The sequence below is a fragment of the Bos indicus x Bos taurus genome, chromosome 23 (genome assembly GCF_003369695.1).
Source record: "Bos indicus x Bos taurus breed Angus x Brahman F1 hybrid chromosome 23, Bos_hybrid_MaternalHap_v2.0, whole genome shotgun sequence".
Taxonomy (NCBI): Eukaryota; Metazoa; Chordata; class Mammalia; order Artiodactyla; family Bovidae; genus Bos; species Bos indicus x Bos taurus.
Genome location: NC_040098.1, coordinates 48,986,859 through 49,002,482, shown reverse-complemented (window position 1 = coordinate 49,002,482; position 15,624 = coordinate 48,986,859). Strand labels below are relative to the sequence as shown.

General features: G+C 40.7%; 1 protein-coding gene across 2 annotated transcripts in view; it reads right to left on the bottom strand.

Annotated features, from left to right (window-relative positions):
* Positions 1 to 5,893: 5,893 nt before the first annotated feature.
* Positions 5,894 to 15,624, bottom strand: part of CAGE1 (cancer antigen 1) — a 37,542-nt gene continuing 27,811 nt past the window's right edge. The window contains exons 6-13 of one of the 2 annotated variants that reach the window (XM_027525305.1): positions 15,199 to 15,279; positions 14,902 to 15,009; positions 13,683 to 13,787; positions 11,486 to 11,590; positions 10,816 to 10,886; positions 7,305 to 7,373; positions 6,700 to 6,730; positions 5,894 to 6,260 (exon numbers count right to left, since the gene is read on the bottom strand). In XM_027525305.1, coding sequence (XP_027381106.1) covers positions 6,219 to 6,260; positions 6,700 to 6,730; positions 7,305 to 7,373; positions 10,816 to 10,886; positions 11,486 to 11,590; positions 13,683 to 13,787; positions 14,902 to 15,009; positions 15,199 to 15,279 — 612 coding nt within the window. In that variant the 3' untranslated portion in view covers positions 5,894 to 6,218. The remainder of the gene's footprint in view (positions 6,261 to 6,699; positions 6,731 to 7,304; positions 7,374 to 10,815; positions 10,887 to 11,485; positions 11,591 to 13,682; positions 13,788 to 14,901; positions 15,010 to 15,198; positions 15,280 to 15,624) is intronic. The other variant, XM_027525306.1, reaches the window with a different exon arrangement.

The following is a 15,624-nucleotide window of genomic DNA, read 5'->3' as shown; positions in this document are numbered from 1 at the left end:
ACATTACTTTGTCAACAGAGGTCCGTCTAGTCAACGCTATGGTTTTTCCAGTGGTCATGTATGGATGTGAGAGTTAAGACTATAAAGAAAGCTGAGTGCCAAAGAATTCATGCTTTTGAACTGTGTTATTGGAGAAGACTCTTTGAGAGTCCCTTGGACTGCAAGGAGATCCAACAAGTCCATCCTAAAGGAAATCAGTCTGATGTTGAAGGTGAAACGCCAATACTCTGGCCACCTGATGCGAAGAGCTGATTCATTGGAAAAGACCCTGATGCTGGGAAAGATTGAGGGCAGGAGGAGACGGGGATGACGGAGGATGAGATGGTTGGGTGGCATCACAGACTCAATGGACGTGAGTTTGGGTAAACTCCGGGAGTTGGTGATGGACAGGGAGGCCTGGTGTGCTGTGGTTCATGGGGTCGAAAAGAGTTGGACACGACTGAGTGACTAAACTGACTGACTGACTGAAACTGCCTGTGTGTGGCACTGAAAAGCAAGAATATGCTTGGAATATATAATTGTTAAAAAAATCCAAAGCATAAAAAAATACACATTGGAAAATCTTGTTTCTGCACCACCACCACCACCACCCCGCCCTTGCAGACACCCTCATCCACAGTTAAACAGTAACAGTTCTTAAATTCTTACCTGACAGTCCAGTGCTAGAAGTCACCTGGTACAGTGCCTCCCATAGAGCAAGTGTTTAGGAAATACATAATGTGGATGGCAGTGGCTGTACTCTTCGCTTCTCTTCTAGTGTGGACTTTGAGTTGCTGCCAGCAATCTGGTATGTCATGCAGTCAAACAATGTGAACTGCAGGTACCAGTGGACGAGACCTTCCGGAGAAGTCACAGGGATGATGAAACAAGCTAACCCTTGGTGTGCTCACTGTTGCCATTCCCTGTCATTCAGTCGCTGAAAATATTTATAAGCTGTGTATTGTTAACTGAGACACATTAAGCTTAGTAACTTCCCCAAGGCTTAAAAGCTAGTCTAGTGGCAGATGCTAAGATTTGAACCTGGCAGTCTGATTCCAGCAGTGGACACAGGACTGGAAAAGGTCAGTTTTCATTCAAATCCCAAAGAAAGGCAATGCCAAAGAATGTTCAAACTACCACACAATTGCACTCATATCGCACGCTAGCAAAGCAACGCTCAAAATTTTCCAAGCCAGACTTCAACAGTATGTGAACTGAGAACTTCCAGATGTTCAAGCTGGATTTAGAAAAGGCAGAGGAACCAGAGATCAAGTTGCCAACATCTGCTGGGTCATAGAAAAAATAAGAGAATTCCAGAAAAACATCTATTTTTGCTTTATTGACTACACCAAAGCCTTTGATTGTGTGGATTACAACAAACTGTGTAGAATTCTTAGAGATGGGAATACCAGGCCACCTTACCTGCCTCCTGAGAAATCTGTATGCAGGTCAAGAAGCAACAGTTAGAACCCAACATGAAACAATGGACTGGTTCCAAATTGGGAAAGGAGTTCCTCAAGGCTGTACACTGTCACCCTGCTTATTTAACTTATATGCAGAGTACATCATTGGAAATGCCAGGCTAGATGAAGCACAAGCTGGAATCAAGATTGTTGGGAGAAATATCAATAATCTCAGATATGCAGATGATACCACCCTTATGGCAGAAAACGAAGAGAAATTAAACAGCCTCTTGATGAAAGTGAAAGAGGAGAGTGAAAAGGCTGGATTAAAACTAAACATTCAAAAAACTAAAATCATGGCATCCAGTCCCATCACTTCATGACAAATAGATGGGGAAACAATGGAAACAGTGACAGGCTTTATTTTCTTGGGCCCCAAAATCACTGCAGATGGTGATTGCAGCCACCATCACTGCAGATGGTGATTGCAGGTGCTTGCTCCTTGGAAGAAAAGCTATGACCAACCTAGACAGCATACCAAAAAGCAGAGACATTAACTTTGCCAACAGAGGTCCATCTAGTCAAAGCTCTGGTTTTTCCAGTCTTCATGTATGGATGTGAGAGTTGAGTATGTATGGATGTGAAAGAAAGCTGAGTGCCAAAGAATTGATGCTTTTGAACTTGGGTGTTGGAGAAGATCTGAGAGTCCCTTGGACTGCAAGGAGATCAAACCAGTCAATTCTAAAGGAAATCAGTCCTGAATATGCTGAAGCTGAAACTCCCAATACTTTGGCCACCTGATGCGAAGAACTGACCCATTGGGAAAGATCCTGATGCTGGGAAAGATTGCAGGCGGGAGGAGAAGGGGACAACAGAGGATAAGATGGTTGGATGGCATCACCGACTCGATGGACATGAGTTTGAGCAAGCTGCAGGAGTTGGTGATGGACAGGGAAGCCTGCTGTGCTGCAGTCTATGGGGTCACAAAGAGTTGGACACGACTGAACTGAACTAATTCCAGGCTGTCACTGGCCTGCTTTTTCCTGCACTGGCTCTGCTCAAACTGTTTGTCTCTATATGTCATCATGCTGTGTATTTAGAATCACCTCTTCTCTCTGTCCCTGGACCAGGGCTATCTCCCTGACTCTCTTCCCTTCAGAGGGCTCATTTCTGGCAGAGGACTGTCATTCCTGATATTAAAGAGATCCCTAGTAAGGTCTGTGGCTCCAGTTCTCAGGATGTGTTTCTCCAGAGACTGAACATACGAGGATAATGCAGTTTAGGCTTAAACTGGGACTTTGACTCTAGTTTTATTATTAAATGGTTACTAATAGATTTTTATTTGGGACTGGAATTTTAGACAGTTAGCCACTAAAGGTGCAACAGGGGCAAAGTGTGCCTTCTTGGGGTGGGATTGATGTGAAAATCAGATCATACAAACAGAAAACAGATCTGTGTGACTGTCCAACTGGCACAAAAATAAAACACAGTAGCCTATGGCTTATTGAAGTAAAATCCTAGCCCTGATCTGGGTACCCACAAATTGTGCACTGTTGCCATTTCCCTTCTCCCCGTAATGAGCAGTGTTCCCTGGGAACCGACCCAGAGCCCTCCCCCTCGCTGGATCCCCACACCTCTATGCTTTATTTCTCTTGCTTACTCATCTACCTCCTTGAAGATCTGTGTTTTCCAGAAATACACCGTACCCTGGTTATTCCCATTCTTATAGCTCAGGCAAACTCACTGTGGATTCTCCACTTCTGTTATTTTACTTCCTTGGCAGAACTTTCTTTTTCTTTCATTTCTTAAGATTTCCCTCAGCATCATTAGATGCTGTCTGTTAAACCTTGGTTTTTGTTCTGGGTGTTCCCCAGGTAGCAGAGTAGCTAAATAACTTTCTCCTGACCTTAAGTCTTAGCTCAAGGACCAACGTCCTCAGTGAGGCTCACCCTCACTCCCAGCTTAAAATTACAACCCCCAGCCCTTCCCTTGCACTCTCCATTTCTTTTCTCTGTTCTCTCTCTCTCTCTTTTTTTTTATAGCTCCTTTTGTCTTCTAATACAATATACAGTTTATTACATCACCTGTCTGTCACATGTTGGGACCAGGGATTTTTGTACCTTTAGTCAATGATATAGAACAGCACCTGACATTGGTGATAACTCAGAAAATATCTGTTGCATTTGTTGTACTATTACAAGTGACATCTTTCCCTCACAAATTTGCAACCTAAGTTCAATCGTAGACTTAATAAGAAGTGAAAAACTATCAAGCAAAAAAAAAGTTACATTTATTATATGCAAGCAAAGACTTCTGTGCTCTTTCACCCAGCAAGGACGTCCTAACCGCCTCCCTGTTTCACTCTCAGAGCTAAAGATCACCTATCCTTTTCATTTGTCTTTGAAATCGCTTTGCACACGTAACTTCCCTTTTGTTTCCTCTGTCACTGTTTTTGTTTCTGGCCTCCATTTTTCTTGTAGCATCTTATCTGGTACTTTTGATTCTAGCATCATCCACCATCACTACACTTCATACATCACTATTCAAAATGCATAATGTTTTTCTCTTTTTTTTTGGCCATGCTGCATGGCTTGTGGGTCTTAGTTCCCTGACTAGGGATAGAATCCAGGCCGTTGGCAATGACAACGTGCAGTCCTAACCACTGGATTGCCAGGGAAGTCCCTCAAAATGCATAATCGACCACATTACTCCTACACGTAAAATCGCTCAGAGCTTCTCACAAGGACAAGGTTCACACTTCTTCACGTGGCATGGAAGACTATTGATGATCATGGTTATCTCCTGCCGTATGAAGAAGGCAGGTTTTAGATTTTACCTGTGGTTCAGAGAGTATCACAGGGTACCTCGGGCTGCTGTGCTATGTGAAAGGAGCTTCCTCTTCTGTCTACCTGGGGAACATCTAGTCAGCGAGAAGGATCGGGCTCAGGCATCATCACTTCTGCAAAACCTGCCCTGAGGTTTTCTCATCATCATGTCCAGGGCCAATTCATCTATGCTTCTAGAGCATCCCACATGGTCAGACCCATGTGCCAATCGAGAAAAGAATCAATTATCCATCTCTCTGATACATCGTGTGGTCCTTGGCCATCTCTGCCTGGCTTTTCATGATACCTTTGGCATCTCTCAGTTGGTAAAGAATCCACCTGCAATGCCGGAGACCCCGGTTCAATTCCTGGGTTGGGAAGATCCCCTGGAGAAGGGAAAGGCTACCCACTCCAGTATTCTGGCCTGGAGAATTCCATGGACAGTCCATGGGGTCGCAAGAGTCGGACACGACAGAGTGACTTTCACTTTCACTCTGGCATCTAACATAGAGGCTGTTCACATGGTTTGTTGAAAGTCACTAAATGTTTATAGGGAGAAGCCCTGGCTTAGATGCTGCATCCCTGAGCCGTGTGCCAAAGGAGGTACGTTCACTGTGAGACAGCCTGGAGGTAAAGGTCATGAACGTCTAGTAGCCCATGTGGTGAGTGCAGCACTTAGGCACACAGCCCTGCGTGTGGACAGCGTGTGTTAACCTGTCCCTTCCAAAGATCTCACCACGTGTGTGTGCAGAGTCCAGATGCTATGTTAGCCATGACAATATTTGTCTTTCTTGTAGCACACCTTAACTTTCCCTAGAGAACCCCATGGAACTAATAATAATGTCTCTTTTTAAAACTTGATCACTTCCAAAGCTTTCAGAGCTTACATTTTTCAAACGAAGCATGATTATAGCTGCAACTTCATTTGCATTTCTCATGGTTTGTCTTAAAGTGTATTGCAACTTCTTAAATTTGAGAAATTAACTTTGTTTCAACATTCATATAAGATGTCTTATAAAATTCCTCAACAAAAATAATATCAATAATAATACTTTTTTTTTAATTATTCATCACTTCCTTTGGGGCCAGATTAGATTCTCCATATATTTCCCCCTTGTAACTTGCCTGCCTAATTTAAGTGCAAAGCTAATTTCAGTGAGATAAAATAATTTCTTCCCCTCCATTCAAGGTATATCTTCATTCAATAATTAAACCTCCACCCTGGCTCTGGGATTTATCAAAAAGATAATATATTTGTTATGTACATTCATTTTTCCAATACATATTACAAAATCAGCTTCTCTGGTTCATTTTTTTAAACTCGGAACTAATTCCTCAAAATATGTTAAGGTGGAAGTTACAAGGGTCAGATCTCCTGTCACCTGGGTTTTAATTCCAAACGATTTCAGCATTAGTCTTTTTAAATTTGATTGATAGTAGAGAGAGATGCCTGGCCAGAGAAGAAAAAAAAGTTGGGGTGAGATAAGAGAACAATTTCATAATGTTATTAAAGGCCTGGCAATAGGCTTTCCTGGTAAAGATTCAGTGGTAAAGAATCCACCTACCAATACAGGAAACGTGGGTTTGATCTCTGGGTCAGGAAGGTCCCCTGGAGAAGGAAATGGCAAGCCACTCCAGTATTCTTGCTGGGAGAATTTCACGGTCAGAGGAGCCTGGCAGGCTGCAGTCCATGGAGTTGCAAAGAGTCAGATGTGACCTAACGTCTAAACAACAATAATACAAGACTGTTGTGCTGTAGGAATGAAACTTGGCAGGTATTCAGAAAAGAAGACACTGTATCCACTTGTTTATTTTATATTAGAATATGTTTGATTGTTCACAGGAAGAAACTAGAAGAAAAATAATCACATACTTTTGGATTGTAAAGTTTCACTACTTATACAGATTTTAATGTATCATTTGTGTGGATCGATCTGGGTACAGTACTCAGTAATGACTCTGCTCCTGGAGAGGCTGACAAAAATGATTAACTGTTAATCTTCAGTTCTGTTTAATCTAAATCATTTCTATTTCCTTCTAAAATAACTGGCATCTAAAAATGAAAGGAAAAAAATAAGTTTGCAGGACAGACATTTGGGAACAGAAGAGCTAACTCTTGATTACATGTGAATTCTTGATCACATACAGAACTCCTATTCCATAAACAGTGTGTTCTTGATTACATACAAAAAAACGGGTGCAAGGAAAACCTACAGATAAACTCCACAGATAATACTAATACTATATTTGAATCAACATTTTTGTTTCAAACTGTTGGGACATCAAGGGGACTAATACAATTAAGGGAGGGGCTTCCAATTGCGGGACCAGCTATAATCACAGCCCAGAGGCCCTTATGTGGGGCAGAGGGGTAAGCTGTGCTGAACATTACTGAAATATAACTTTAGGAACTCTTATTTAATCTTGTGTAATTTGACAATGACATGGAAACATCGCATTCTTTATAATGATCGTCAATCAGCATGACCTACCACGGTCAGGGGCTTCGGATGACTTCTCGGTCTGCAGTAAACAGAGAGAGCATAACGTCAAAGAAAACAGAAGCAAGTGGGGTGGGGGTGGAGGAGGGTTAAGACAGAGAACTGGTGAACGTCGAATGAGCATCTTAGGAACTGGACCAGAAAGAGTTCCATTTCAACGTCCTACGATGGTTCTAATCAACCCCTTAGGGTTTGGGCATACACCTTTGTAGCGTCGAATACTGAGAGCTGAGAGTCTTCTATTAATAACATAACAGATTATAAGATTTCATACCAGTGGAAGAAAATCTGATCATAAGATCTGGGTAAGCTGTTTTATTGTAAACTAAATCTTAGTTCATAATCTGCATAGTATTTTTCTTAGAAATGATCATAAGTTCCCTGAGGGCAGTGAACCTTGCTTTGCAATTCAGGTCCTACAAAAAGACATGAAGCAACTATTTCACGCTAGGCAAGATACCAAGCACTTTTACATAGTTTATCTTGTTTGTCTCAAATTAAGACAAGGAAAAAGGTGTTTTTTAAAAATGTTTAACATTATTATGCATATATTCTAAAGTTAAAGACATTATCATTTAGAAAAAGAAACAACTTACCTTGGTTTTCTGACTCTCTCTCTGGACCTTCTAATTAAATCTTCCAACTGTTTATTTCTCTCTTCTAAACTGAAAGAAGAAACAACTGAAGTTTATGATTAAAATGGACTTTTCTAAGCTAACTTCGCTGGAGGATTTGAGTAGATAAATTTAATGATGGTCTAGCTTTCTATACATCATCCACCCATCTTGTGTCTATTCAGGAGTTCAGTTGTGTCCAACTCTTCGGGACCATGGACTGTAGCCCGTCAGGCTCCTCTGTCCATGGGACTTTACAGGCAAGAATACTGGAAGTGGTTGCCATTCTCTCCTCCACATTTTCCCAACCCAGGGGTCAAAACTGTGTCTCCTGCATCTCCTGTTTGGCTGGCAGATTCTTTACCACTGAGCCACCTGGGAAGACAGCTATATGGGAACTTGGAATTCTTTCCTAGCAACTCAAATTATTTAATTAATTTTTCCCTTTAAAGGTTCCAGTGGTGAAGAAGGAGAGTGATCCCTCCTTCCCAGCCCTCTTTGCCCCCACATCCTGGATGACCACTCATCTGCTTTCTTTCACTATAGTTTTGCACCATCTAGAATTTTGTGTAATGAAATCTTACACTCAGCCTAATTATTTTGCAATTCATCCACACTGTTGCACCTACCCAGAGGTCATTCTTTTTTTTATTGTTGTATAGAATTCCACTGTGTGGCCATGTCACAATTTGTCTGTCATCTCACCACTTGAGGGACATTTAGGTTGTTCCTAGGTTGGGGCTATTACAAATAAGTAAGTAAGTAAGTAACTGTTAGTAGCTCAGTCATGCCCGACTGTTTGCAACCCCATGGACTGCAGCCCACAAGGCTCCTCAGTCCATGAGATTTTCCAGACAAGAATACTGAAGTGGGTACCTTGAAATTCTCTTTTGTGTTAACACATGTGTTCTTTCTTCTTGGATCCATACACAGGAGTGGGTTGGCTGAATCATACATTGGGTATATTTAACTTTTAAAGAAGGCACCAAATTGTTTTTTAAGAGGTTGCTCCATTTTACATTTCCACCAGGAGGCTATGAGCATTTCAGTTGCTCCATGTCCTGCCAATACCTGGTATGGTCAGTCTTTTAGGCACACTTATAGGTGTGTAGTGGTCTTCACTGGGGTTTAATTTGCTTATTAATGACGTTGACTATCATTTAATGTACTTACTTGTCATCCATGTATCCATCTTCTTGGTGAAGTGTCTGTTCAAATCTTTGCCCATTTTTATGGGGTTGCTTCCTTATTCTTGGGTTTTTAGAGTCTGTTATGTATTCTGATTACAAGTTCTTTAGCAGATATATGACTTGTACATATTCTTTCATGTTAGTCTTTTCATTCTCTTAATGATGTCCATGGAAGAGCCAACGTTTTTTAATTTTGATGAAGTACGATTATCAAAATTTTCTTTTATGAATCATGTTTTTGGTATCATATTTAAATCACTGCCTAACACAACATCAACCCAACATCAGAAACTTTTTCCTATATTTTGAGAATGTTTTACACTTTAGCTCTTTCATTTAGGTCTAGTATCCATTTTGAGTTACTTCTGCATGTGATACAAGGTATAAATCAAAGTGTTTTTGTTTTTTTTGTTTGTTTGCAAATGGATGGCCAACAATTTCAGCATCCTTTCCAAAGAATGTGTGTGTGTGTATATATATATGTATATACATATACATATATATATATGCATATATATGTATAACTGAATCACTTTGTTGCCCAGCAGAAATTAACAGAACATTGAAAACCAACTATATTTCAATAAAACATATTTAAAAGATAAAAATAAAATCTAGATCAGCTTGGGGAGAAATAAGTCTTAACAATATTGAATCTTAAGATTTCTGAAATAAGTACACCTCCTTATATATTTGTCTTTATTTTATCTTTATATTATTGAATGTACTATTTTATATTTATATTGTCTTCTTTATTTTTTTTACACATCAAAGATAATTGTTTTATTTAAAAACGGAAATATTTATATGTTTGTGTTGCAGCCCTTATGGAAAAAAAAATTTTTTTTAAGTCCTTTGATTTGAAATTCAATGTAAACAAGTACACAATCTTAAACCATAAATTCCAATTTTTTTTCCTCTGTGTTTAAATGATGTGAAAGCTTTTGTTCTGTTCAAAGGGATCTGTATATTTGAATTACAGCAACTTCTCAGTGACTTCTTCTCTGGTCTTGTCTGTTGTTTAGTCACTAAGTGGTCTCCAGCTCTTTGGCAACACCATGGACTGTAACCCGCCAGGTTCCTCTGTCCATGGGATTTCCCAGGCAAGAATACTGGAGTGGGTTGCCATTTCCTTCTCCATTCTTTATTTTTTAGTGAGGTAAAATTGGTATATATTATTATATAAATCTCAGGTGTACGGCATTATAATTTGACCTCTGTATGCACTAATACCGGAGAAGGCAATGGCACCCCACTCCAGTACTCTTGCCTGGAGAATCCCAAGGACGGAGGAGCCTGGTAGGCTCCAGTCCATGGGTTGCTAAGAGTCGGGCACGACTGAGAGACTTCACTTACCCTTTTCACTTTCATGCATTGGAAAAGGAAATGGCAACCCACTGCAGTGTTCTTGCCTGGAGAATCCCAGGGACGGGGGAGCCTGGTGGGCTGCCGTCTCTGGGGTCGCACAGAGTCGGACACGACTGAAGCGACTTAGCAGCAGCAGCAGCAGCATGCACTACTACAGAGCATTACCACGGAAGTCCAGTCACCATCCGTCGCCACACAACCCACCCCCTTCACCCGTCTCCCCCGCTCACCACTCCCTTCCCCTCGGGTAACCACCAGCAGGTTCTCTGTATTGATGACTTTGCTTTTTGTTTTGTGTGTGTGTTTTATCTACAATTTATTTCAGTTATCTTGTAGTGAGTTAGCACTATACAAAGCTCCTATTTTAGGGGGTGTAAGATTAGACCTTTTGCTTAAGCTCTAATGACAGCAAGCGCTGTACAAATGAAATTGGGAGAAGGGTGGAGGAAAGAGCATGTAAGAAATAAAGAGAATAAATAAGTGGAAAAACTTTGCAGAATTTAAAACGCTAATTTTGGAATATTTCACTCTGAATCTCAATAAATGAGAAAATCTGTTTGGTACATGATACGTTTCATTTGGGGTGCATTCAAAACCGTATATGGATAAATTCTAAGGATACCAAGGTTATTTTACTCGAACACTGTGGTGATAATCTTCTAAAATTCTTGGATGTTTCTCACTAATTCCTTAACCTCGCTCCCCACCCACCCACCCCCACATCAAAGGGAGTTCTGAGAAGGAAGAGGAAACTCTGGGTGTTCAAGTAATCCAGACATTAAATAGAATAAACACATTATTGAAGAATGGTCTTCTTTACTTACAAAATGGCACATTTCCCTCTTTGTAGGAGTCTAAAAGATGAACTCAGCAAGTCAGAAAGTGACATACCAGCAAATGTTTACAAAATTAAAAATAAAGTTTTTTGAACTTACTGTGCAATCTGGGAGTGGGATATCACAAGTCTTTGGTCAGCACATTTGATTATTTCCTCATAAGATGTAACCTTGGGAAACATTAGCTGAAACAATTATTCTGTGATCGATTCTAAGATATTTACTTAGTTTTGTTCATTTTTTTGCTTTTCAAGAATCTGCACAAGTTGAAGTTCAATTATATGACTCCTGTGAATGAAGGTTTTACAACTGGCAGAACATCTTCCTTGTATTTTGAAATCAGGAATATGGATACAAATAGAACTGAAATGTGCCTGTTCACCATGCAGAAAAAGTATCAAAAAAAGGACAACTGTAGTGAAACAACTGTGATCCATACAAGTAGTGTATGTGTCAACCCAGGGTCAGAGTCCACAATGAGGTTTTAAAAGGTAAACCAGAACACTATGTTGGCGAGATTTAGAAGGACCCTCCAAGTGAATCGGTGAGGCTAAGACTAAGAAATTGCTGACAACAGAAGGCTATATGCACACATACAGTTCTTTGCTAGCTTTTAGCTAAAAGGAAAATAACACAAAGTCATGATGAAGTGAATGGAATTGAGACAAATGTGTTACGTCATCCTTCAGATCCCTTTTTTGCATCCAAATTCTAATGTTTTAATATTTGACATAGTTTAAAAAATATATGTGCATAAGAAAATCTGTACCTTATTTATTAAGTTGCCTAAATGTCTTTGATACTTGTCATTTTCTTCAGTGAGTCTGTTGCAGTGGTCTTCTTTTGTCTCTAGAAGATTTTCCAATTTTGCAATCTATGGAGCAACATCAGCAAAAATGATAACTTGGAAACTGCCATGAAAATCATGTATTGATGTTAAGAACAATGAGAACAGTGAGCTATACTTTATTTCAATATTCCCTTACACTGATTTGTACCATAGGTGAATTGAGAGAGGCTGTTAGTTAGACTGCAGTTAGAACACATGAACAGAAATTTAAAAGGTGTTTCAGCTTTTCTACATTTTAATACAATGAAATAGCTTTGCAAACAACTAGACACTTACTAGTAAATACAAGTACTTATTAGTCCCAAGTCTTTTCTTTCCATTCATAACCAATGGATAGACTATCTTCTTTCCATATATAACCAGTGGATATTTGATTGTCTCTGAAGCACTGATGTGCTGCTTGATGACACATTTTCAGGTTTCATCAATATTCTCACGTGTATAAATGAGAGTTTTTGAAAGGTCCAGCTCAACGTGTGTCACATTCTGACTTATGGTCCAATTTTTTTGGGGGGGTTTTTAAATTTTTGGGGGGGGTCCAATTTTTATTTGCAAAAAATTAACATTAACAATTTAAATATTGTATTCTTGCATTAACAATTTAAAGTTTGTATTTCTAAAAATGATATCTAGGATAAATTACCAAGAAAGAGTATTCACAAGTTCCCCCACAGTTACCTTAATTTTCAAAGCAATTATAGAAGAAAAAGGACAGAAATGTTCCCTTTAAATAACAATGTTAAGAGTGGCCATTGATGTTCTAATGTTTATTTAAACATATTTATTTACATATGTTTACAAGTCTGCCCTACAGGAAACAATGGCAGAACAAGCTTTCTTGCTCTTTCTCTTTACATAGATATATTAATGGGGACAATATCAAATCGGGGTCCCATTCCTCTGACTGCACATGTTATTTAAAGCAGGGAGTACAGATATTACCTCAGTTTAACAGATAAACCCAAGGTGAAGAGAATTTAAAACGCTTTTTAAAGGACATGGCTAGAAGTAGAGAGAAGAGGGTGGCAGAGGCTAAGATTGTTAGCACCACTGACTCAACGGACATGAATCTGAGCAGAGTCCGGGAGACAGTGGAGGACAGGGAAGCCTGGCGTGCTGCCGTCCACGGGGCCGCAAAGAGTGGGACACAACTTAGCGACTGAACGCCATCACCTTGAACCTCTGTGTCGAGAGCAGCTCTTCCTTTCCTCTCCCTCCCTTTCCGTGTGCCAGTCCTTTAGGGACTAGCATTTCTCACGTTTGGAATTTTTATCACGGTCAGCTTGATGTGCTTCTTACCCTCTCAGGAGTTGTGTGGTCTAGAAGCTTGCTTTCAGGTGGGTTCAGGTGAGACACCACGGACAGTGCCCGTTCCATGCCTCAAGCAGTCAAGGGCACACCTCACCTTTTGTGCGGTTAAGCTGGACAAGAGGGCTCTGCTGTGGGTCATTAAAAGTTTCTTGTAAGTCTTGAACTTACAGGTTTTAGCAGCCATTCTAAGTGCCTAGATGCCTTATTTTATTCAGGGATGCAAGATGTAATTTTCTATAGGTGTGTCTTCTGCTTTTTTTTAATGTGGACCATTTTTAGTCTCAGTTGAATTTGTTATAATACTGCTTCTGTTTTCTGTTTTTTTATTTTTTTGCCCGAGAGGCAAGTGGGATCTTAGCCCCCAACCAGGGATCCAACTGGCACCGCCCTCCTTGGAAGGCGAGGTCTTAACCACTGCACCCTCAGGGAAGTCCCTCTTCTGCTTTTAACAGCTCACATTCTCCAGCGAAGAGCTCTCCCTCATGAGTTATTCGGTTCCTCTGAAATATAGTTTGTACAACAAAGTCTGCAGCACATGTAAGAGGCAACATAGTGTGTCTGAGATGCTGCCATTTGTGAGCGTTTTCTCACTTCAGCTTCCCACCCCAGGGGAGACCGCGGTCCATTCCAAACCTCTTTTGTGCCTGAAGCTCAGAAGCTGCTGACAGGGCCTGCCCCCCTTTCATCTGCCCCCTGCCAGCCCGTGGGCTCTCCTCTGCGCTTCTCCCACCTGGATGTCACGGGATCCTCCTCTTTTTAAAAAGGTTCCCTTTAGTCCTTGCAAACAGCTATCTATATATCTCACCTTTTCTAGATTCCTTGGAGGCAGGGCTTCCGTTTGATGTAACTTTCCATCAATATCTCCATACTGACTAGCCTTGCTTACCCTTTCAAGGAAGTCAATAATTACCTATATAATGAAGAAAATTAATGAAGTAGAAAGGAAGAAAACTATAAGCCCTCACAGCATCGGGCTTTTCCCTTTCTCCTATGCAATGAATTTAGTACAGGATGCTGACCTTTAACAATTTAGAAATACGATAGACTTCTCTAAAGATGAAAAAAGAAATTATGGGGGCTTCCCTAGTGGCTTAGTGCTAAGAATCCACCCGCCAGCGCAGGAGACACGGGTTCGATCCCTGGTCCGGGAAGATCCCACGCGCCGCGGAGCAACTAAGCCCATGAGTCGCAACTACTGAAGCCGTGCATGCCTAGAGCCCGTGCAGCCCGCGCTCTGCAACAAGAGAAGCCTGAGCACCGCAACTGGAGAGGAGCCCCGGCTCGCCACGACTAGAGAAAAGCCTGCGCAGCAATGAAGACCCAGCACAGCCAGAAATAAATAAACGTTAAAAAACCAATTAAGTTAATTAACCTCTTTTTCACTATATAGTGGGATCCAAATGGATTGTAACTTTCTAGATACCAAGATATTTTAATTTTCTTCCCACAGATTTTTCCTCTTTTAGCTGCTTTTATCTTCTTTTTTCCAGCTTTATCGATACATAACTGATGCAACCGTTGTGTAAGTTTCAGGTGTACAGCGTGTTGATTTGATACACTGATATATTGCAAAATGATTACCGCCATTAGCTCCACCCCTCCCACAATCACCACTCCCCTGTGATGGCTCTGGGTGCCATCCAAAGGACGTGTGCCATTTCCCTGGCACCCCCTTAATCTCGATTGCTGTAAACACCTACTGCTCTAAGAATGGTGGTCGTATGTGCCACAATATAAATGTTCTTCATTCACTATTAAAAACTTGCACATACTTGAAAATTTCTGCATTTTGAAAGAAAAAAAAATTTTCTAAACAGAAATCATGTGGGACAATATTTAAAATTTCAAAACCTGAGAGTGCCAACTTCAGTTCTATATTTGTGGGGGTGAATAATACTGCTACTATGCCAGCGTGTGACCATTTCAAGGAGCAAAGTTTTTGAAGGCAGATCATTTCCACAACTCGTTATTAAGACAGTGTTGTGCATAAAAAGGCTAGCAAAGCAACGAAAGGTGTTTCTTACCAAAAAATCAAGCTCCTCGTTTAGGTTGTGGGGCTGGTTCAGTTTGGCTCCCAGTACAACAGGCACGTCTCTGACATTCTTGGCTTCCTTGGAGTCAAATTCTGTAACCTGCCATGAAACATGTTTGTGTCCACTTCCAATATGTTCACTTTCCTTGGAACATTTGACAATGAATATGCTATCAGTTAAGCCATCAGAGAGCTCTCCAGTGGCTTCAATAACAGAAAGCTTTCAATGTAAGATCTAAAGTTGCATTTTTGTATTAGAGAAACAGGACACGGTGAATGTTTAACTCACCCCAGGAACCTGATGTTGACATGATTTTTCATTAGCAAGTAACTGTCTGAAAGCTGCGATTTTGTCTTTATGTTTCAGTAGCTAAGGAAAAAGGCATTTTCTATTTCAGAGACAGGAAATAAGACTACATTCAGTAACATTTCTAATAAAATCACCAAACCATGAACAGCCCAACCCCTGTCTCAAAGGTGTCTTGTATTTCGAGCTCCTGTGTAGTAGAGTTCACACAACATGCCTGAGACTGCTGCCCCCAGAAAGGCCTGCTCGCCAAGGTGCCCCCTGACTGGCTTCTAGGAACCTGGATCGTGGGAGAGTCTCCATCATTTCCCGGTATGAAGGCTCACTGCGTCTAACCTATTTGCACAGAGGATGTGGTTTATGCTGAACGCCTCCTTCCACTGGGAGAGTCTGGGGTTTTGGTACGTG